The sequence below is a fragment of the Chaetomium fimeti genome (assembly GCF_033439085.1).
Source record: "Chaetomium fimeti strain CBS 168.71 chromosome Unknown B0H64scaffold_11, whole genome shotgun sequence".
NCBI classification, from domain to species: domain Eukaryota; kingdom Fungi; phylum Ascomycota; class Sordariomycetes; order Sordariales; family Chaetomiaceae; genus Chaetomium; species Chaetomium fimeti.
In genome coordinates, this window is record NW_026944339.1 from 726,502 (window position 1) to 746,828 (window position 20,327).

The following is a 20,327-nucleotide window of genomic DNA, read 5'->3' on the forward strand; positions in this document are numbered from 1 at the left end:
CATTGCTCTTCCCTCCCCCCCTTCCCCTCCTCCCCTTCGGACCTTGTCACTTTTCCCCTCGTCCCTCGTTTCGTTAATGCGCCTACAAGCCACCACCCGTGCTCCACGCGTCCCCCGCCCCACCCTTGTCTTCTCGTGCTCGAACCGCACCCACTGTCGCCGAGCCCAGCGCACTCCCGAGCCCAGCTCTCCTATACACACTCGGGGTTTGAGATCTTCCAGCTTCCCGCCCATCTTCGTCGATGACGGCTTTTGGCTCGACTACGGCTCGACTCTGCGTTTGCGCTAGGGGTCATCAAGATCTCGCCCGCGATCTCGCCCGCTGTCGCCCGCTCTTGCCTCCCAATACGACGTAGTTACCTCGCAGAGTTTGGCATCTTACCTCGTCCATGTCTTCCTGGTAGGTCGCCCGTCCGTTTGTTCGTGCAATTTGCAAGACCTGCGCATCCTGACCAGTCACAAAAATGCCGCAGGTATCGATTGCGTCGAACGCCGAGCCACCAGGAAGCCTTTTCTCGCGTCTCAGTCTGCAGATCGGAGGACCTCCCTTGGCCACAATCGGACCGAATGCCAGCGCAGCTGCGGCAAGGCATGCAGGCGGCTAGTTAGGAAAAGCGGCAGGTTGACCTCCTGACCCAACTGCGAATCTATTTCTGGGTCACACGCCGCCGGATTGGGGGCAGGCAGGGGTCGCAAGGCCTTGCCGGCAAGGAGGCCGGTACGGTCCCCGAAGAGATGGCGTGGCCTTGCTGCCTTCGCGACGGCGAGGCAGATCGGGCCCGAGGAGGAACTGGGTGGGTGGAAACGGCAAGATTCTGCCTTGCCATGGGCGGTGCCAGAGGCGGAACACGGAGGGCGGCGCACGCGGACGGACGCGAGAAGGCGTTGCAGGAGAACATGCGCCAACACTGCTTCGGCTAAGCCACCCTGGGCGACCTCTGGCGAACCCGTGGACCATGCGACCTCAGCCAAGGGCCGTGATTCGTGGCGATACGGTATCCTGCGGCCGCTCCCCTTTTTCCCGGGCTCCTCCTTACTGTCTCGGCAGTTACATGATTGGCAGAGCCACGAGGGACCGGTAAATCGATGCCTCATCCCCCCCCCCTCGCCACCCGTCACCGGCGACCCCACGCACCCCCTAGGAACCACATACGACGAGGCGTTTCACGACCGGGCGCGTTTCTTGTAAGCCCGTCGGGATCGTAGAGCGGAGGGGAGAGTGGAGGGCTGGGTCCAGGCTCCTTGCCGATTCTGAGGTCGAGCCCGCCTTTTTCCGTGCATGCAAATATATTTCGCTCGTTCCCCGGCGCCTCCGCAGTAGTTCGAAGCTGGCCAGCTGGCCCGCCAAATGCTTCCCTTCGACATCTCCCCAATTCAACAGCGCGGTATCTCACCGGGAGCATCATAGAACCGTCTGCCTCGACAGCCAGATGGCTTACGTCCCTCCTGTGGCGGCGGGCCTGAGCAGGCGACGCTGTCAACGCTGCTTACAGCGATGGCGACGCACCGGAGTTCTTGATTACCAGCATTGCCGGCCCAGGCGATAAATCGCATGCCTCGCCTCTGGAGCCGGCATCCCTGGCATCCCACTACGCGCTCCCTTGTGGACCAAAGTCGTCCTGTCGTCGGGGTGACGGATGTGTCAGGCACCCGCACCTGTCTGCATTTTACCGTCGGTATCGAAATGCCGAGTCGCCTCAGGCTACGATAGATGACGAGGGTATTGAGGGTGACGAGCCCGAGCCGGCCGATGCTGCACTGCCCCTGCAGCCGCCTAACAGCCAACTCGAGGCGGACCACCATCCTTCCAATGGGATTTGTCCTACCGTGCGGCCGCACGTAGCGGAGAGCCGGACACGCACACCCACGCTGCCGGACGACGAGAGCACCGGCGAGCTCGAACCGGCATATACCGAGCCACGCCTTCAGCCCCAGAGCCCATGCGGCGCCGCCTCCGGCCGTGGGGTTGATCCACAACAGAGGTCCGGCAGCTGCGGCCTCTCTCAACATAGTGATCACCGTGACGACAACGACCAAGCGAGTGACCTAGAACAACGTCATTCTCTCGCTCCGGACGACAGAGGAGAGAAAAGCGATGAAGAGGGCCCTGCCGCGCCGCCGCAAGCGCGGAAGAGTCGGGCAGGCATGCCCGGTTTGTCGGGCGACAAGAGCGACAACGAACGTGAGCTGGCCAATACCGAGGCGTCCATGCAGTCGTTCGCCAGTCAGGAGCCGGTCGGTCAGCCTTCAGCATAACATCGGTCGTCGTCCACGTTGACGTGGTTGCGATGGTGACGACGAGGAGGACTGCTCGCCCATGGTGGGAAGTGACGCCAAGGAAGGCAAGGATGACCGCCACGAGGGAAGCGCCGCAGTAGAACGGTGCCCGGGCGGCAGACACGTCTGCGTTGCACCAAATCCCCATCACCACAGACTCAAGGACCACCACCAACCCAAGGCCCAAAGCGCCGCCAAAGTCAGCGAAGCATTTCCGAACCGCAACCTTCAGGGGTTCCGCTTTGGAAGAGGAGATACTCAAGACTGCTTTTCAAGACTGCTTACGCAAACTTCGAGGGCCTCAACCGCGTTTTGGTGGATAGGATGGCGGCTTCTTAGGTGGAATTCACGTGGAACCCCTGTATGAGTCATGGAGGAAACGACCACACCTCTCAAAATTAACGGCGCAAATCACCAGCGGTGATTTCCTCGACGGGGCGTGCCTTCCCTCATCCTGCGTTGGAGGGAAGGAGAAAAGAGGCTGGAGTACCTGGTCAAGTGGGAAGGGTATAGGCGCAGGCACAATACTTGGGAACCTGCCAGGCATTTCGAGGCATGTCCTGAGGTGCTGGAGGAATTCCACCAGAGGGCGGGATTGTCTTCCATATAAATTATGAGCCCAACTCTAGTGCAATTGAGGTAGGGTGCCTTGTACTATCAGTTTGCTGGAATATAGTAGATATTCGTGCGTGCTTCATGTGACGTTCACAGGAGGGCCATTTTGTGAGCGCAGAGGAGAGGCATTGAGGCTCCGGGATCGTCCCGGCGCCCGGGGGCTGGCGCCTCCTTATCTCTCTTCCCGCGGATCATTTTCTGAGTACCAACAAGGAAAGAGGGGGCCGAATTGTATCAGAGTCAGGACCCAGTCATCTATCGCTCTAAGTTAACACATCGGTCCTCCATGTTAAGGCCGACCACACCACAAACCCTCTTCCTCGTGCGGGAGCTCCGGGGGGATGCCTAGCAGCCCGTCCAGCCAATCGTATTGCGATCGATCATGCAGAACTCCAGGTATACGAGAGCGGGCAGTCAGCGAGGTTTCCCAATTTACACTAGCGCACAACGTTATTTCTCATCCGAGACTCACATCGTCTTCTGATCCTGGATTAACCTTATTAGGCATCTGGGGTCGCACAATCAATCAATCGTAACGAGGGGGCTGCGCCCGCTGTGCAGATTACACAGTACAGGTTACCTCTAAGCATCGACACCCACCAATCCACCAACAACAATGCGGGCCATCGTCGACCGCCGGTGGCACATGGTCGGCGGCACCCTGTCGGCGGCGTACTTGTATGAACGACAACTTGAATTGCCTCGTGACCCCGGTCTCTCATCAATTCCCATGTTAGTGTCGCCTCCGTCTCCTGTTAGAACACGGCTCTTCAATAGGCACAGTCCCCAGGCGCTAAGCATCCTCATGGTCCGAGAAGCCATCGTTCAGCAGGGCTCAAACTTGGAGACACGGGTGCCAGCAGCCAGCACTTGGCGTACTCGGCGGGTCTTTGCGACCGAGGAGCGACAGTTTCTAATACCGGGTTGGGACTTATGTGATTGACTCTGTTTTGAGGTACAGGTTTGTGCACAGGCCAACCTGCAGGGCCAGCCAACACATCTTCTTCAGGTTCCCACAGCTTGTTCCTTAGCAAATGGATCTTCCCCAGCTGCTCAGGAGACCATCCTCTGTCACCACGATTTCCGTAGTCGCACCCACCACCGCCGCTCATCGCCTGTCATAGGTTCGACTGTTTTATACCAACAAAATCGGAGATAGTCTTTTGAGAATGCGTAAGTTCCTTACATTCGGACCGACTTTTAATATCACTTCTTTAACAGTATATTTGGGCGACAGCTGTCTGGGTATAGATATTAGCAGCTACAGTACCTATATCTGTATCTAGAGAATGAGTATAGGAACAGAAATTATTGTTGAGGACCTACGATGCTACAGCCTTACAGGACCTTATATGCCCTGTGACTTTCCGTCGAGTCTGCATATCTTTAACGATATCTCTCAGGACGTCTATCTCCGCGAGGAGGAAGATCCCAGCCGGCGATACGTATCGGCAAAGCATATCTTGTATTTCCTCGCAAACGCCTTAGACGTACTGCTAGAGCAATATCCTTCGGTTCACTATCTTATAGAGAGGAAAGGCGAACCAGATTTTGGTCGTTAACTCCATAGAGGTATAATTATATTGCTTTCTGCCCTCCGTAACGCTGCTAGCGCTGTATATCTCGAATATAAGCTCTGTATTGTTAAGATCGGCCTTACTATATCAGTAGAGGGGGGTCTTAGGTTCGAGAGTGTCTACCGTACCCTCGTCATAGAAGTATTTGAGATAGTTAATACATCTTATATCCACTTCTTTACCAAGGTAGAGGCTCTATCGAGGTACCTATAAAAAAACCACGCATACATGCTTAATCCAAACAACCAATATGATTCAATCCTATTTTTTGACTTTGGAGGTTACCATATAGTAAATAGGACAGCCGTCCTTTTCCTGTAAATGGCAGTAATATTAATACTAATATCAAATAGAACGGTTATCTCTTTGGTATTGCTCGGGACCAAGACTATCCGGATGGAAAAAGTCTTTTCGGACTCGGTATTCCTTTTAGTAAGTTGCTGTACTTTCTGCCGTTGATTTTAAAACCAATACACTTAAGGATTAATACCGACTAAGTCCCTTACAGGTACTATCGGCAGCTCCGAGCAATGGGAAGACTATATCAGCAAATGGATTTCCAGTCAGTACTTCCAAGCTACTGGTGTTTGTATACCTCCAGATGAACTTAAGCAATTTATCCGCAGATTCCGTCCCTAAAAGGGAAAGCGTACAGACTTACGCAAGGCGATCAATATATTTTTCCCCCTGCCCGACGATACCGGTATGTGGCGAGCCACCTTGACTGTAGAGGATATTGTCACGGATATGGTCACATGCAGCCGGCCAGCGGGGCGCGCTGGCAGCGTCCCGGGCCAATCAAGACGGGACGCCTAGCTACCAATGAGAAGGAGATCTGTGGTGGTTACAATGATCTATGGACAGACCACGGCAGTGGTAACAGATCAAGGGGCTCGGCCTCCTGGATCTGTTGACGACCCACCACGGATCACGCAGATCCAGGTACAGAGGTACCTAGGAATTAGATAGTATATAGTCACTCGTTCTGGAGAGCTCTGGGAGTTCTCCAGTTAGCAATCACAACTACAGTTCGCTACAAGCTCGAGAGCCTACTGTTGAGACAAGTCTTTGTTGTGCACCCTTTGGCTGCACCGAACCTACGCACCCTTGAGAGAATACCTTCGACCGATACTGAACCCTAACAGGACGGGTCCAGAGACAGGTTCGTCACACGTTGCTAACTCCCTTTGATCTGTTACAGTTCAGGCTCGAAGGTAAAACGACATGGCAACTCAACCGACGCCGGGCCAGATCACGGCCGCGCTTCAGAGAGTCACCGAACGACTCGATGAAACTGAAGAAGAGCTTGCGAAGACCAAGGCCAGCAACGCGGCATTGGCAGCCCGACTTGCGGCGACCGAGGTCCACACCAAGGACCCGGCCAAGACGAAGGTCAAATTGGAGCAACCCGAGAAGTACGGGGGCGATCAGGAAGCCTTGCCAGGTTGGATCACGGCGATGCGGAACTACCTCGACCACAACTCGCACCAATTCGCCACCGAGGAGTCCAAGACCAGATACGCCGCCACCCGACTCAAGGACAAGGCACTCAAGTGGTTCACGGGAACACTGAGTGATTTCCTCGGCGGAGCAATCCACAAACCCTTCACCAAAAAGGTCTTCGAGAACTACTCCGAGTTCGAGAGTGAGATTCAGAAGGTGTTCGGCGACAAGGACGAGAAGTTGCACGCCCAGGAACGGCTAGGACGGCTGAAGCAGACTAGGTCAGCCACCGCCTACGCCACGATTTTCCGACAAGACTCTATGAAGGCAGAGATAGACGACGAGGGGCTGATGCACCTGTTCTACGGAGGGCTGAAGGAGGAGGTCAAGGACGAGCTCTACAAGGAGAGCCGACCCGACACACTCGACGAGTACATCGCCATGGCTGTCAAGATTGACGACCGACAGTTCGCCCGCAAACAACAGAAGAAGGGCAGCGAGGTTCAGCGATCCGCAGGCTACCACAAGCCCAACGACAAAAAGAAACGCCAGCACCAGAGCACGTCATACGGCACGCACTCGGGACCCATGGACGTCAGCGCTGCCCAGGCACAGTGGGCAGGAAAGAGAGATGGTGCCAAGGACAAATCAGGCATCACCTGTTACAACTGCGGGAGGAAGGGTCACTTCAAACGTGACTGCCGCAGCAAGAAAGAGTGGAGACCGGTTCCAGGGAAGGAAGCTGCCACCATCGACCAAGACACGGTCGGAAGAAGAACCCGGTTTCTGGAGGTCGCAGCCGCCAGCTACACGCAGGACGACCTCGAAATCGACATTGACCGAGTCATCGAGCAGGACGATGAACTCACCGACTCGGATCAAGAAGACTTGATGAGCAGCAACCACCAGGAGGGAAACGACACCGCCCACCATGCTTTCATCGAGACGGATGACGAGGGAGAACTGGCTCCCCCGCGGCACATCCGACAAGTCGCTGAGGACTGGGGCATCACCCTGGTTCAGCAAGAGGACGGGCAATGGCGAACCCACGAGGGTGAAGGAGGAGTCAGCCCGAACCTCATTTTTCTGCAACAGAAGGTCCTAAGCCAACGACAAAGGATCGAGGAGTTGTCAAGAGAGAAAGAAGAACTCGAGCAACTTCTCCAGAGAAGGAACGACCAGTACGGACGACTTTGCGCGGAACTCGATTTCGCCAGGGAACGAGTCCAAGAGATCACCGAGGCCAACAACAGGGCCGGGGATCACGTCGAAAAGACATTAAGAGAGGCACAGGCCTTGCAGGACGACATCCGCCAGGCACTTCCGCACCACACACCGTGGGATGGACCCACCGAAGAGGCGGAAGGATACGAAAACGGAGTACGATACCCCGAGCAACTTTTCGACTACGCACAGGAACAGAATGCGGCGAAAGGAAGAAAACAGCAGAGCTGGGAAGAATACTGGACGCGACATCAGCACATCGTGCGCGCCGGACGACAGACCTCCGACCTTGAATGGTGGGGTTTTCGGGGCGAGAACAACACGGAGGGATTCCAGTTGTTATCAGAAGACCACGAGCGGGTGGACCCACGAAAAGAAAGTCACATCTACCTGCCCTGGTTCCAGTGCATCACGCACGAATGTCGGTACCACTTCCAGGACAAATTTCGCAACAGTTTCTGGCCCACAAGAGAAGAAAAGGGAATGCAACCCCTGCCCATCAGATGGGTATACGACAGCGGCGACGCTCCCGCAGGCATGTTGTGGGACACCCAACGCACTCACGAGGGCAGGCTGAGGGTTAAACCCAAGGCAGCCTGGCCTCGACGCTGTATGACAGGCGTAGGAGTCGACGAATGCCGAAGCGCAGACTGCCTATCACACGCCGACGAGAAGATCTGGGGATACATGGAACAGCAATCCCAGAGGGAGCCACACCAGAGGACGAGAGCATCCCGAAGGAACGAGAGGCGCCCAGTTGAGGCATGGGCGGCCCAATGGCTCCAAGAACACCAGACGATTGACGCCGCAAGCCAAGGTGCGGATAGGGACGCCTTGAAACACCACGAGAGCTTGGGAAACGGCTCAGGGCCCTCCGAGGGGCCCGGAAATCTTTAACTCCACAACAACGAAGACAGGCTGCGCAGTACAGGAAGAACTGGCGCAAGCAGAAGCCTTACAACGACCTCCCAGCAGACGAACACGAAGTAGCTGCTGTACGAAGCACCAAGCCAGACAACAGGCTCTGGATCACAGCGCGATGGGGGAAGATCGAAGCCCTCGCGTTAGTGGATGGAGGAGCGCAGATGGATCTCATCTCGCCCGCATTTGTGAATCAACTCAGAATCCCATGGAGGATCAAGAAGCAACCACACGTCGTCAAGGGACCATTCGACACGCAATGGGTACGACGAGAAACAGAACCACTCGACATCGAGGTGGAGGGAAAAACCACCCAAGTGGTATTTGACATCGTGAACATGGGACCAGAGAAAGACATGATTCTCGGACGCCCATGGCATGAGGATTACGACCCAGACATCAGTTGGAAGGGAGATGGCCATCTGCGACCGCGGGAACAGCGGGAGCATCCGACCAACTCGATGGGAGAACGCGCAGAACAGGAGCCACGAGAGAGCAGCGGGTCAGAACGAACCCCCTCTACGGGCCCACCGCAGGAAGCAGCCAGTGCAGAACCACGCACTCTGGAGTCCGGAAGAAGCGGCACACGACGAAAGAAGCAGGCACGGGAGGAACGAACCATCGCCGTCGTCTCAGTCGACGAGCACGGAATGCTCAAACATGAACAATGGGTCAATCAGCTCGAAGCGGCAAGCATCGAGCTGGCAGCAGAAGAAGTCAGGGAACTCGAAGCAGCGAGCATCGAGCCTGGGAACAACAAGTTCGCGTACTACGAAGGTACGGCGAAGAACGCAAAGACGGGGCAGATCCCAGACGACTACAAGGGGCACCCGGCGTTCACGGCAAAACATCTTGCAGGGCTACCAGACCACGGACCTTGGGATCACGAGATCAGACTCAAGGAAGGAGCCCAGTTGAGATTTTTCAAGGTGTACCACACCAACGAGAAGCAAGATGCAGAGTTGAGGAGCTATCTCGAAAAGAACCTCGAGATAGGACACATCAGACCATCGACATCTCCAGCAGGCTACCCAGTCCTCTTCGTTCCAAAGAAGGATGGGAAACTCAGGATGTGTGTGGACTACCGACAGTTGAACAACGAGACGGTGAAGAACCGATACCCGCTGCCACTGATCTCAAGGCTTCGAGATCAGCTGTCAGGAGCACAACACTTCACGCGACTCGACCTTCCAACAGCGTACGCCCACATCCGCATCAAGGAAGGAGACGAATGGAAGACGGCTTTTCGGACACCCTACGGACACTACGAGTACCTCGTTATGCCATTTGGGTTGACCAACGCACCAGCGACGTTTCAAGCCGCTATCGACCACGCAATTCGACATTGCCTCGATAAATTTGCAGTCTGTTACTTGGATGACATTCTCATCTACTCCAAGACACTCGAAGAACACAAGAAACACGTACGGCAGGTGCTGGACGCACTGCACGAGCACAAATTGTCAGTCAACAAGGACAAGAGCGAGTTTCATGTCAAGAAGACAGTATTTCTGGGTTACGAAATCTCCCCGGGATGGGTCAAGATCGAACCCGAGAAACTGGAAGCTGTCAAGACGTGGCCGACACCGACGAACGCCACGGAGGTCAGAGGATTTATCGGATTCGCCAACTTCGTCAGAATGTTCATCAAGAATTTTGGCGACTTCGCGAGACCTCTGCACGAACTTACCAAAAAGGATGCCACATTCCAGTGGAAGCAGGAGCACGAGCAGGCTTTCCAGCGGATCCGCGATGCGATCATCGCCGACCCGGTGCTCATGCTGCCTGATCCAAGCACACCTTTCGAAGTCGAGGCTGATGCTTCGGACTTCGCGATCGGAGGACAACTTGGTCAGAGAGACAAGGACGGCAAGCTTCATCCAGTTGCGTTCTTCTCCAAGAAACTCGAAGGACCAAGGCTCAACTACCCGATCCACGACAAGGAGCTTCTCGCAATCATCGAAGCATTTCAGGAATGGGGACCATACCTCAGCGGCACGACACACGAAGTTCAGGTGTACACAGACCACAAGAACTTACGATACTTCACCACCACCAAGGTGCTGAACGGACGACAGACTCGATGGGCAGAATTTCTGTCCGAATTCAACTTCACGATCCACTACAAGAAAGGCTCAGAGAACGCACGAGCAGATGCCTTGAGTAGGAGAGCGGATCACCACGACAACACGTCTGAAGTCTCACCACCATTGCTACATCAACAGACAGACGGATCGCTACGGCACGCTTCCCAACCGACTGAAGACTACGAGATCGCAGCACTTCAGCAACAGTCGGAAGATCCCGAAGCCAGGCCTCTGCAACCGTTTGTAGAATGCTGTGCGGCCTTCAGAGAACAACGACTGGAACGAGACTTCCAAGGAATCATCGCGGACGACGAACGCGATGCATGGCAAGAAGAGCCGGAATCCAAGATCGCAGGGTTGCGACTTGAAGGAACGAGGCTCTGGTACCACGACAAGGCCTATGTCAGGCTGGGTGACCAAAAGGAGCTCATTCGAAAGATCCACGAGTCAAGACTCGGAGGACACATGGGAATCGGCAAGACAATTGCGAAAGTCAAGCAGAACTACGACTTCCCAGGAATCAAGCAGACGGCAGAAGGGGTCCTAGCAGAATGCGACCTCTGTAAACGAAGCAAACCAGGACGACACAAGCCGTACGGGCTATTGCAGCCACTGCCAGTCGCAGAACGACCATGGAGTTCGGTGACGATGGACTTCATCACCAAACTGCCAGTCTCCAAGGACTCAGTAACGGGAGTGGAATACGACAGCATCCTCACAATGGTGGACAGACTCACCAAGTGGAGTTACTTCCTCCCTTACAAGGAGACATGGTCAGCAGAACAACTCGCAGACGTGATCTACCGCAACATCACCTCGGTCCACGGATGGCCAGAAGAATGGATCACGGACAGAGACACGAAGTTCGCATCAAAGTTTTGGCAAGCTCTGATGACGAAGCTGGGTACGAAGAGTAAACTTTCGACTGCTTATCACCCACAAACGGACGGACAGACGGAACGACTCAACCAGATCGTCGAGCAATACCTACGGTTGTACGTCAACTTCCAGCAGGATGATTGGGTCGAGCTGTTGCCAACGGCACAACTCGCCTACAACACCACCGTCACGGAGACCACCAAGGTCACGCCATTCTTCGCGAATTACGGCTACGAAGCAGATTTGCGACAAGGGCCCGAGGTTTCGGTGCCCAGAGCGGCAGTCAAAGCCGACAAAATGAGCTCGCTGCACGCGATGCTCAAGGAGGAACTCGAGTTCGTACGAACCAGGATGAAGAAGTTCTACGACAGGAACAGGCTCGAGGGACCTCGCCTAGAAGAGGGGGGCAAAGTTTACCTCATTTCTCGAAATCTTCGCACGAAACGACCAAGTAGGAAGCTCGACTTCCGCAAAGTCGGACCGTTCAAAATCGACAAGAAGATTTCGGAGAACAACTACGCACTCGCGTTACCCTTGACAATGCGACTACGGACCAACGTTTTCCACATCTCGCTTCTGGAGCCAGCACCCAAGGACGCACGACTCGACAAGGACGCCGAGGCAGAGGACGAAGAGGAGGAGTGGGACGTTGAGGAAGTCCTAGATTCACGCATCACGAAAGGACAGTTGGAGTATTTGGTCAAGTGGCTGGACTTTGGCCCAGAAGACAATTCATGGCAACCAGCTACCAACCTCAACTGCCCCGAGAAACTTCAGGAGTTCCACCAGAGGAACCCTGACCGACCACAGGGAATATCAAAGAAGGATCGACCCCGGCGAGCCAATCGTCGAAGGAGGGCCTAGGAGATAATCAGTAAGGCGGTCTGTTGAGGAGGGAGGTGACCAACTCTTCAGCCACGGAAGGAACGGCGAGCGAGGCCACAGCAGCCGCCTCCTCGGCCTCCAGTTCCCGAATGGCGGTATCCTCATGCTCAAACGCTTTCCGAACACGCTCCTGAAACGCGCGCGTTTGCGAATCCAGACGGGCCAGTTTCGCCGTAACCTGACCCAAGGCTGCCACGACTCGATTCTGCTCGGCCAAAGCCGCCGCACGCTCCAAGTCCAACTTGTTCTTCTCGTTGGCGAAAGAACGGATCGTCGAATCCGCGATGCCGTTCCAGTCGCAGCCGCGACGGTTAGCAGCAACACAGGAGGCGCACCGATTGGAGTCTTCGGCCACCACACACGACGAGTTGTGCTCTCGGCAATAGGAACAACGGGGCATAGCGTCACCCAAGAAACGGATGCGAGTAGCAAGATCGGCACGACGCTCGGTGCTGGTTTTTGGCCGCTGTTTACGCACTCGGTTAGGAGGCATGACGGGCGACGAAGGCAGGATTGGACAAGAGGATAGCGAAACTCACCAGGGTTAGGCAAAGAATGTTGGCGCTACTTAAGAAGGGGGAAAACCAACGAGCCTTCCGGGACGGAAGACCTGGGGAGGGGCATCGTGTCACGGATATGGTCACATGCAGCCGGCCAGCGGGGCGCGCTGGCAGCGTCCCGGGCCAATCAAGACGGGACGCCTAGCTACCAATGAGAAGGAGATCTGTGGTGGTTACAATGATCTATGGACAGACCACGGCAGTGGTAACAGATCAAGGGGCTCGGCCTCCTGGATCTGTTGACGACCCACCACGGATCACGCAGATCCAGGTACAGAGGTACCTAGGAATTAGATAGTATATAGTCACTCGTTCTGGAGAGCTCTGGGAGTTCTCCAGTTAGCAATCACAACTACAGTTCGCTACAAGCTCGAGAGCCTACTGTTGAGACAAGTCTTTGTTGTGCACCCTTTGGCTGCACCGAACCTACGCACCCTTGAGAGAATACCTTCGACCGATACTGAACCCTAACAGGACGGGTCCAGAGACAGGTTCGTCACAGATATCGACAAGGCCTAGGGAAAAGCTCTCAATGGGCCGCTTGGTACTGCCGAACGTAAGATATTACGCCTTGTAGGGGTATCAATGCCACTTGTTGTTGTTTCGGGTAGTACAGTATATAACCCGGCTGTGGAATCGTTTATAAGAGACCTGTATAATGCCGAAGGCGTTCCTGTAGTCTTTACCAATAAGTTTGGTTTCCCCCTCGTATATAAGTTAGTAGGACTCTTTTCTATTCTGAGCTACTTATTCTATAGTATCGTTCTAACCTAAGCTTATTTGCTCAGCTCAGCTAAGGTTGTAACAGCCGCAGTATACCTTGTAAATGAAATCCTTCTAAAAGAGGGTATAGAGAAGGAAGAGGATGCTAGTATAGTTGGGAAGGACTATTCTAAGTAGGGTAGTAACCAAGAAGGTCAGGGTACTAACACTAAAGGGGGTAAAGAAACTGGAACAGTTAACTAGCCGTCCCAGTATCGGAAAGTGGAATACTCATCAGCGACTACACAGGGCGTACGCGTACCCTACAACGACGCAGAGCTCATTGCTACACAATCCCCAGCGGATAACACAGGGCAGGATGAGGAAGGCAACGCAAGACAAGGGGATAAGAGGAAGTAAAAGCGGGGCTACTAAATGATTACTCGAAAGGGTTATTGGAATTGGATATAACGGTTCCGCCTTGGCTTCGGCACCAGTTCCGGCTTCGGCCCCGGGTCTGGCCCCGCCCCGACCTGACTCCGGAAATGCCATTTGGGTTCGGCGGCCAGCCAGCTCAGGCAGTCCGCGAGACAGCTGGGGAGATCTGTACGTACGTCCCTTGAAGTGCAGAAATCCATGTCGCCATGGCCTACAGGCAGCAGGCTTCGGGCAGTAGGTCTGGATATATAGAGGACCGGTCAAGCTCTCCCAACCTGTTTGGACTCCAATACGTTAGTTTAGCGCAACAAATGATGTGGGAGAAGCTAGGTTGTCTCACTCTCAACTGTGGTAATCTTCTATTGGATAGTCGGTTTCCGTCCAGGCAGACTCCGAGCCGGATGCGACTCGACTAAACGATGGGCGTACCGCAGGCTCTCTGGTGAGTACAGTGTATAGATAACGTGACCTCTCATCTCTGTCCTCTGTCGGAGTTGAACTTTGATATCCCACCGCTTTCTGAGGTAACTGGGCTCTCCCAGGATTTGGGGAACTTGATGCAGTCAGATGCCAGCTGCGCTTCTGTGGCTGACGAGCGGGGCAGCCAGTCGAGCAATGCCGAGCAGCAAGCCGTCACTCCGAGTACCTCATTCAGTGAGCCGAAGAGGAGGAAATGATAAGGCCCAGAAAGGCCGTAAGGTGTTGGCGGGTAGATAGCATAGGATTCAATTGACCGTTATCTTGATCGTGCTCACAACACAAAAAACCGCACTAGCAGTGTCATCCTCATCCTTGCTGTGACGACTCCGCCTCGCTCCGCCGCCGAGCCCACCGCTCCGCTGAAATCCGCGCCTTCCGCAGCCGCCTGACCCCACCCCTCTGACAACTCTGGCCCGCCGGTGCGTAGCGTCCAAACATCTGCTCTGCCATCGATCAGTTGCCGTCAAACCTGGAGTTTGATATCCTACCACTTGCTAAGGTGATAGGGCTTTCCCAGGGCTTAGGAAACCTGATGCAGACAGCCAGTCGAGTTTCGCCGAGCAGCAAGCCTCCTTCAGTGGGGTAGCAAAGAGGAGGAAGGCCGGAAGTTGGCGGACAGATAGATAGGCATACCCGCAGTTTCCGCAATCGACCTTTGAAACAAGACGGTTCGTGGCAAGGCGCACGTTCTGATAGCCGATGCCGAAGCCGCTTCCGCAGAGGAAAGGGCTGTCGTGAGGGGGTCCGGCTCACCGAGGGGGCGGCGACTGCCGGAGCCGGTCAGCCCCTGAGCCGGGATGGTATGCAGAACGGAGCAGGTGTAGCAGTACCACCAGCTGTACCCGAGGTCCTTTTCGAGAAGCAGCTGCAGCTCCTGGCGCTAGGCACCGTCGAGGCACAGCCGCACCTTCTCGAACAAGGCCAATGCCGCGGCGGCAGCCGGCGGCAGGCGTTCGCGGCAGATGTACAACACAATGTCGGTGGACAGTTGCAGGATGCCCGCCGGGAGCGGGGGCTGTATAGGGCGAGTCCGAGTCCGTCCAATGTCTGTTTGTTCTGCAGGATGAGCCTCCGGGTCACATACAGCGAATTACCTCCCTACCTCCTCAAACCCGCTTGATGGTGCATGAGATCGAGACGCCCGATCATGTCCCCGAGAACAAGAGTTCTCTTCTTTGCTCCGACCGAGTTTTGGCTCTCGACGGCTCCACGATTCCTCTTGCCAAACAACGCCTTACAGCCCTCCTTGCTGCACTAGACATCTGCGACCCTGTAGGATATCTCTTCGAGGTCGAGATTTGTTGTACTGGCGGGCGAAGAGGGAGCGCGAGCCTTGAGCAGGTAGTAGCTGAGGTTTGCACGTGCTCTTCACTGTGGCGGCGGTGAGCGACTGGCGGAGCGGATAATTCTTCAACTCCGCGAATGCATAACAAAAAACATTCCTTCTACCCATTCATATCTCCTATCTCTCAGAAAGCTTCCTCTCCCACAATCCCTAATACAACATTACAGTCACCCCTCATAACCAAGCAAGGTAGCTCTACTCCTTATTTGATTCGATAATGTTAGTGCTTGCATCAGTCTAACATGGACAGTGATGGAAATTTGCGAGCATGGCGAAATCTTTGTTGAAAAGGGTGACGACGTCATTTTTGACCACACTAAAATCATCCTGCGAGATGCCGAGGACGAATACTTCTACGCAAAGACCAATCAGCGGATGACCCGAGTCTCTATCGTTGATGTCAACGGGCTAGACACCACCAGAATTCTTGCGGACCAAATCTGGCCTTTGGCCATATCTGTCGGGACAGGCAACCCTTCCTCTAAGCAACTCTTGAGATACTCAGCGTGGAGGAACGTGGGGTCCTTGGACCGTTCCCGAACAGCACTCTCCAAGAAAAGACACTGAAGCCAAGCTTTATCGGCAGCGAAAGCCTGCTGGACACGGGCATCTGGAACGGAAGGTAAGCCCGGAGCAAAGACGACGGGAAGACGCCTGTCCCGCTTCCGGAAGTGGGCCTCCCTCTCGGTCTGCAATAACTTCAACCATTCCCTTCCTTCCGGAGAATGGATCTTGGACGCCAGACCCTGGAACTCGTCCAGATCCTTCTCTCCGTAGGTTTGCTGCTCGTATTCGTATGCTTGTACCAAACACTCAAATTTGTCCATCTCCTTCATCCAGCGGCCCTCTGGTGTCCTTCCCTCTTCGTAGTCGAGCCAGGCCTCCATAATCTCTTTGGCGAGTTTGGGATCGTAGGGCTTCACTAAGCTGTCGATGTACTCGAAACCAGAGCGCTCGAGCTTGTGCTTTTGTTCTAAGGCGCTTCTTAGTCACTAGGTAGGGCTGGAGGTGATAACGAGCCACACACACGCACCTTTTAGAACACCCGCATATGTTGGGATGTCTCCAACAACCGATTCCGCTAGATCGTGGTATAGCCCTAGAAACATACACTTCGACCTATCTAGCTCCTTCTATAGAATCGTAAGCATGTGAAAAGAGCACAGGGACTGGGAAGTCCGAACTGACTGGCGCGAACAAACCCATCAGGGCGAGCCGAAAGCTGTGGGAAGCGACGCTCTCTGGATTCTCGACCGTTCTCAGCCACCCAGTTCGGGGCAGATGCTTGAGCTGCTGCATCAAATGCAGAAACGGGAGAGGGGACCTGTCCAACGGAGACACGGTAGTCTCCATGATTCTGCGGTTTGTCAAAGGCAGCTCCGGGAACTGAGGTTCTTGATGGAATGAATGTGGAGTTGGTTGAACCCTGCATGTGGAGGCAGGACAGAGGCGGGGCTGCCCGAAGTATCCAGCCGGTGGGTCCACGCAGCAATACCCCACTCAAGCAGACAACCTAGTTTGTCAGGGTCTCCCTGCCCTAGATTAAACGCCTATGTGGGACACTAAATCCCTTTTTGGGCAATCAATGGCAGGCTTCCACCTCCTGAGCGACTCAACCCATCCATTCGAGACAGCCATTCTCAGCATGTCCAACATGCCACCAAACGATTCCAAAGGCGGCTACGGTGCCGATCCCTCCATCGTTACGACTGCAAAAGTGGACGGCCCATAGACTGTCACAAAGGCGCTGGAGACTATCTCGAGACCTGTCGAGGGCTCGACGTCCCCTGTTCAATTCTTCCATCTGTTGGAGCGTCTCAAGACCACGAAGCGAGCGGGATGGAGGCGCTTTGGAATCCAAAGGCATGGCACTTTCGCCCGTAGGATGTCGTGCCAAGAAATACTAATACCCTATATCTCATTTCAGGGGTGAATCGGTCGCAGATCACTCGTGCCGGATGGCCATGATGGTAGTAGCTACGCCGCCGTCTCTGGCACGCCGGATCGACATCGCAAAGTGCATGAAGATGTGTCTGTTCCACGACACGGCCGAGACGCTGGTTGGCGATCTGACACCCGCGGACGGTGTCCCAAAGACGGAGAGGCATCGAAGAGAAGCCGAGACGATGCGTTATATCGAGGGGAAGGTGCTCACCAACGTCAATGGTGGCGGCGCAGGACAGGAGCTTGCGGCCCTGTGGCAGGAGTTCGAGGATGGCAAGTCCTTGGAAAGCCGCTATGTCCAAGACCTTGATAAGATCGAGATGCTCCTCCAAATGGTTGAGTACGAACGTCGCGCGGAAGGGTGCTTGGATCTAAGCGAGTTCGCCTACGTGGAAACCAAGATCTCGCTACCTGAGACCCAGGCCTGGGCAGAGGAGATTATCAGGGAACGGGAAGAGTTCTGGAAGACCCACCGTGTTAAGGTAGGCGCGAGCGACATTGGGATGAGAAAGATGCAGGATGAGTATTACGGCGAGTAGGATCCAACGCTTTTCCATAATTGTAGCAGTACACTACAATATGTATGTGGCACACCGTCATCATTACGGTACACCAGCTACAAGTCTCTCCTCAATGGAAATCTTTCACCTGCGCATCCGCCATTTCTGTAAAAATTAACGAACTGATAGTAAGTCCCACGCTGTCAGGCTTCCCATCTTCATACAAATCTGATGCGTTTCGGCCAATCCAACCTGCTTGCCCTGCTCACTGGTAAGCGTGCGCCTTCAAAACCCATGGAGGCTATCGGTACTTACTCATTGCAGACACGCAAGATTGCAGTGCCTTCATGGACGTTACGAGCATTTCATCATGACCTACCAGCCTCTGCGAGCGTTCCACGTCCCAGTTCTGGCACAGTGGGTGGCGGGTCAACGAACAGTGAAAGTACCGGAGCAACGAATGACAGGACGCGACTCCTTCGTCAATAAGCGCCGAAGGTAGGGATGGATGTATCCAGAAGCCAGCCTTGACGTCATTAGCAGCTTCTAGGTAACCGCTGGGTAGGTTGGGAGTGAGCATACAGAGTCTTTGTATCGCGCCCAATATATGTTCCGCCCAGCATCGAGCTCTCGGATGTGGAGGAGGAGGAACACCGCTAGGGTTCCAACAATCCACAGACGTCGATCACTGAGAAGACGGTTGAGAGCGTCGGTAATCTTTTGATCGAGTTCAATCATCTTTAATTCCAAGAGATGGTTCACCTGGTTCTTTACCATCCGAGGAACCGGAATATGCCCGTACCAGGCCGAAACAGGATCGTCGATAACGGTCATCCCCAACGTTTCCGGCCCAGAAAACCGGCATCCTTTGGTAATCAGCCGAAGGGCTGTGTACATCTCAAGGCAGTCATTGATGAGCGGATGCTTTATCTAGATGTTAGCATATTTATCTTGTGAGGTGAGGGAGCTCCGGAGTGGCACTTGCGTCACTATAAAACCAGACCAGCTTGAAGATTAAGCTAACTGCGTGCTCGCTATTACGCGCTTCGTCCAACGCAAGATGAACGCTCGCTTTGACGTGCGAGGTAATATCAACTTTGTCCGCTAGGCAGAATGCTGTTGTTGTGACTGAATGCCAGCCCGAGCTATCCTTCATCAAGGCGCGGACCTGATGGTCGTAGGTCGGGACGAACTCAGAGCAGATAACCTTAAGGACAGGCCCTTGGGCGTAATGCACAAGCTCTCCCGCCCGCTGGGACTCCGGTCTGACCAGAATCACGCCTGTGAAGAGGTTCCTATATGTTTCGTCCTTCCCTGTGTCTGGGTCAGCTCTGTTCTGCGAGTGAGGCACAGGGACGTACATTTTGCAAATGGCTGGAAGTCTGTGACCCGTTCGGGGCTGCAGAAGAATGGTGGAATTTGGAGATTGATGCACTGGGCGCACCGAGGTTCCCCTCCAGGCGCTGTTTCGCACTACGGAGGTGTTCAACAAACATGTACGCAGTAGGCCAGTGGACATGTCACCTACCTTGTACTTCTGGACTGAACACCTGAAGCACTTCCGGGCTTTTCGGGCAGCGGGCGGTCTTGTCAACTGTACAACGCCTACGAGCCTCGCAAGACGTTGGCGAGGATCCTCCTGAACTGATGAGGGCTCCAGCGGCAAGACTTCGCTTTGGCCGTTTTCGGTTCGGTGCAAGGATGGAGACCGCGGGAAAGAGGCTGGAGCCCCTGAACCTATCTGAGCCATAATTTCTCAGTGAGTGAACGGTGTGTGAAGGGTGTGGTGCTCAGACGTCAGCTCCCTCGCGCAAAGTCCTGTCGTCACGTGGGTGTTAGTGGTTACACCACAGGTCGGGGCCGAGCCGAGCTTATCCAAACTTCAAGCCGATATCCGGTCAGCTTGCATCTGTTTAGCGGTAGGAGCCGTGATCCGCCGGCCTGAGAGTGCAATATTGAAGTTCGGGTTCAGCAGCCTCACAGCTTTTGCACCCGAACATCTCTCAACCAGCAACCGAGGTGGTCGTCATCGATTGAAGTTGACATGATCTCCGGAGTTGCAAGTGCCACTACACACGGTGCTAAGCTTCCCAAGATCGATCGATGCCCTTCGACGCACCTTGCCAGCACAGGTACGGCGCCTCTGTGCTGCACGCAGCGTCCTGTGGTCGCCAGTCCCTCCCGACGACGACGAGAGACATCTGCACCACACAGGAACACACTACTACATCCGTGCATGCGCCGACATCCTGCAGCGTCATGGAAACACCCTCGCCGCTGGCTGCAATGCGGCCGGCACCGCCCTCTACTCCCCTCCTTGCTTCCATACCTGCCTCTTGTTCTCGACAAGTCAGACCCAGCTCACTTCTATTGATCATCATCCTTTGCTTCTGCTCTGTCCGAGAATGATATTGACGGGCTGAGCGGCTTGGATGCTTTCGCGGGGGTGG

General features: G+C 54.8%; 6 protein-coding genes across 6 annotated transcripts; 4 read left to right on the top strand and 2 right to left on the bottom strand.

The window, feature by feature from the left end:
- Positions 1-1,348: 1,348 nt before the first annotated feature.
- B0H64DRAFT_451756 (uncharacterized protein) lies at positions 1,349-2,666 on the top strand (the record flags this gene model as incomplete). The annotated part of the gene is made up of 2 exons (XM_062807180.1): positions 1,349-1,385; positions 1,469-2,666. 2 exons carry the CDS (start codon positions 1,349-1,351, stop codon positions 2,254-2,256), a joined length of 825 nt encoding a protein of 274 aa, XP_062654579.1. The 3' UTR covers positions 2,257-2,666.
- A 10,324-nt stretch (positions 2,667-12,990) lies between these two features.
- Positions 12,991-13,182, top strand: B0H64DRAFT_294335 (uncharacterized protein; the record flags this gene model as incomplete). Its single annotated transcript, XM_062800064.1, has 1 exon — positions 12,991-13,182. A coding segment is annotated over one exon (192 nt), but the record flags the coding sequence as incomplete, so codon positions are not given.
- Positions 13,183-13,814: 632 nt separating this feature from the next.
- B0H64DRAFT_436429 (uncharacterized protein) lies at positions 13,815-15,437 on the top strand (the record flags this gene model as incomplete). The annotated part of the gene is made up of 5 exons (XM_062806197.1): positions 13,815-13,901; positions 13,979-14,050; positions 14,151-14,262; positions 14,754-14,888; positions 14,925-15,437. The coding sequence occupies 5 exons, from the start codon at positions 13,815-13,817 to the stop codon at positions 15,206-15,208; spliced, it is 690 nt and encodes a 229-aa protein (XP_062654581.1). The 3' UTR covers positions 15,209-15,437.
- A 364-nt stretch (positions 15,438-15,801) lies between these two features.
- B0H64DRAFT_331254 (uncharacterized protein) lies at positions 15,802-16,786 on the bottom strand (the record flags this gene model as incomplete). Its single annotated transcript, XM_062800987.1, has 3 exons — positions 15,802-16,406; positions 16,467-16,563; positions 16,622-16,786. The coding sequence occupies 3 exons, from the start codon at positions 16,784-16,786 to the stop codon at positions 15,802-15,804; spliced, it is 867 nt and encodes a 288-aa protein (XP_062654582.1).
- Positions 16,787-17,208: 422 nt separating this feature from the next.
- B0H64DRAFT_51395 (HD family protein) lies at positions 17,209-17,962 on the top strand. Its single transcript, XM_062808367.1, has 2 exons — positions 17,209-17,296; positions 17,361-17,962. The coding sequence occupies exon 2, from the start codon at positions 17,392-17,394 to the stop codon at positions 17,914-17,916; it is 525 nt and encodes a 174-aa protein (XP_062654583.1). The 5' UTR covers positions 17,209-17,296; positions 17,361-17,391; the 3' UTR covers positions 17,917-17,962.
- A 45-nt stretch (positions 17,963-18,007) lies between these two features.
- B0H64DRAFT_331354 (uncharacterized protein) lies at positions 18,008-18,774 on the bottom strand (the record flags this gene model as incomplete). Its single annotated transcript, XM_062800994.1, has 3 exons — positions 18,008-18,138; positions 18,193-18,403; positions 18,460-18,774. The coding sequence occupies 3 exons, from the start codon at positions 18,772-18,774 to the stop codon at positions 18,008-18,010; spliced, it is 657 nt and encodes a 218-aa protein (XP_062654584.1).
- Between the last annotated feature and the right edge of the window lie 1,553 nt (positions 18,775-20,327).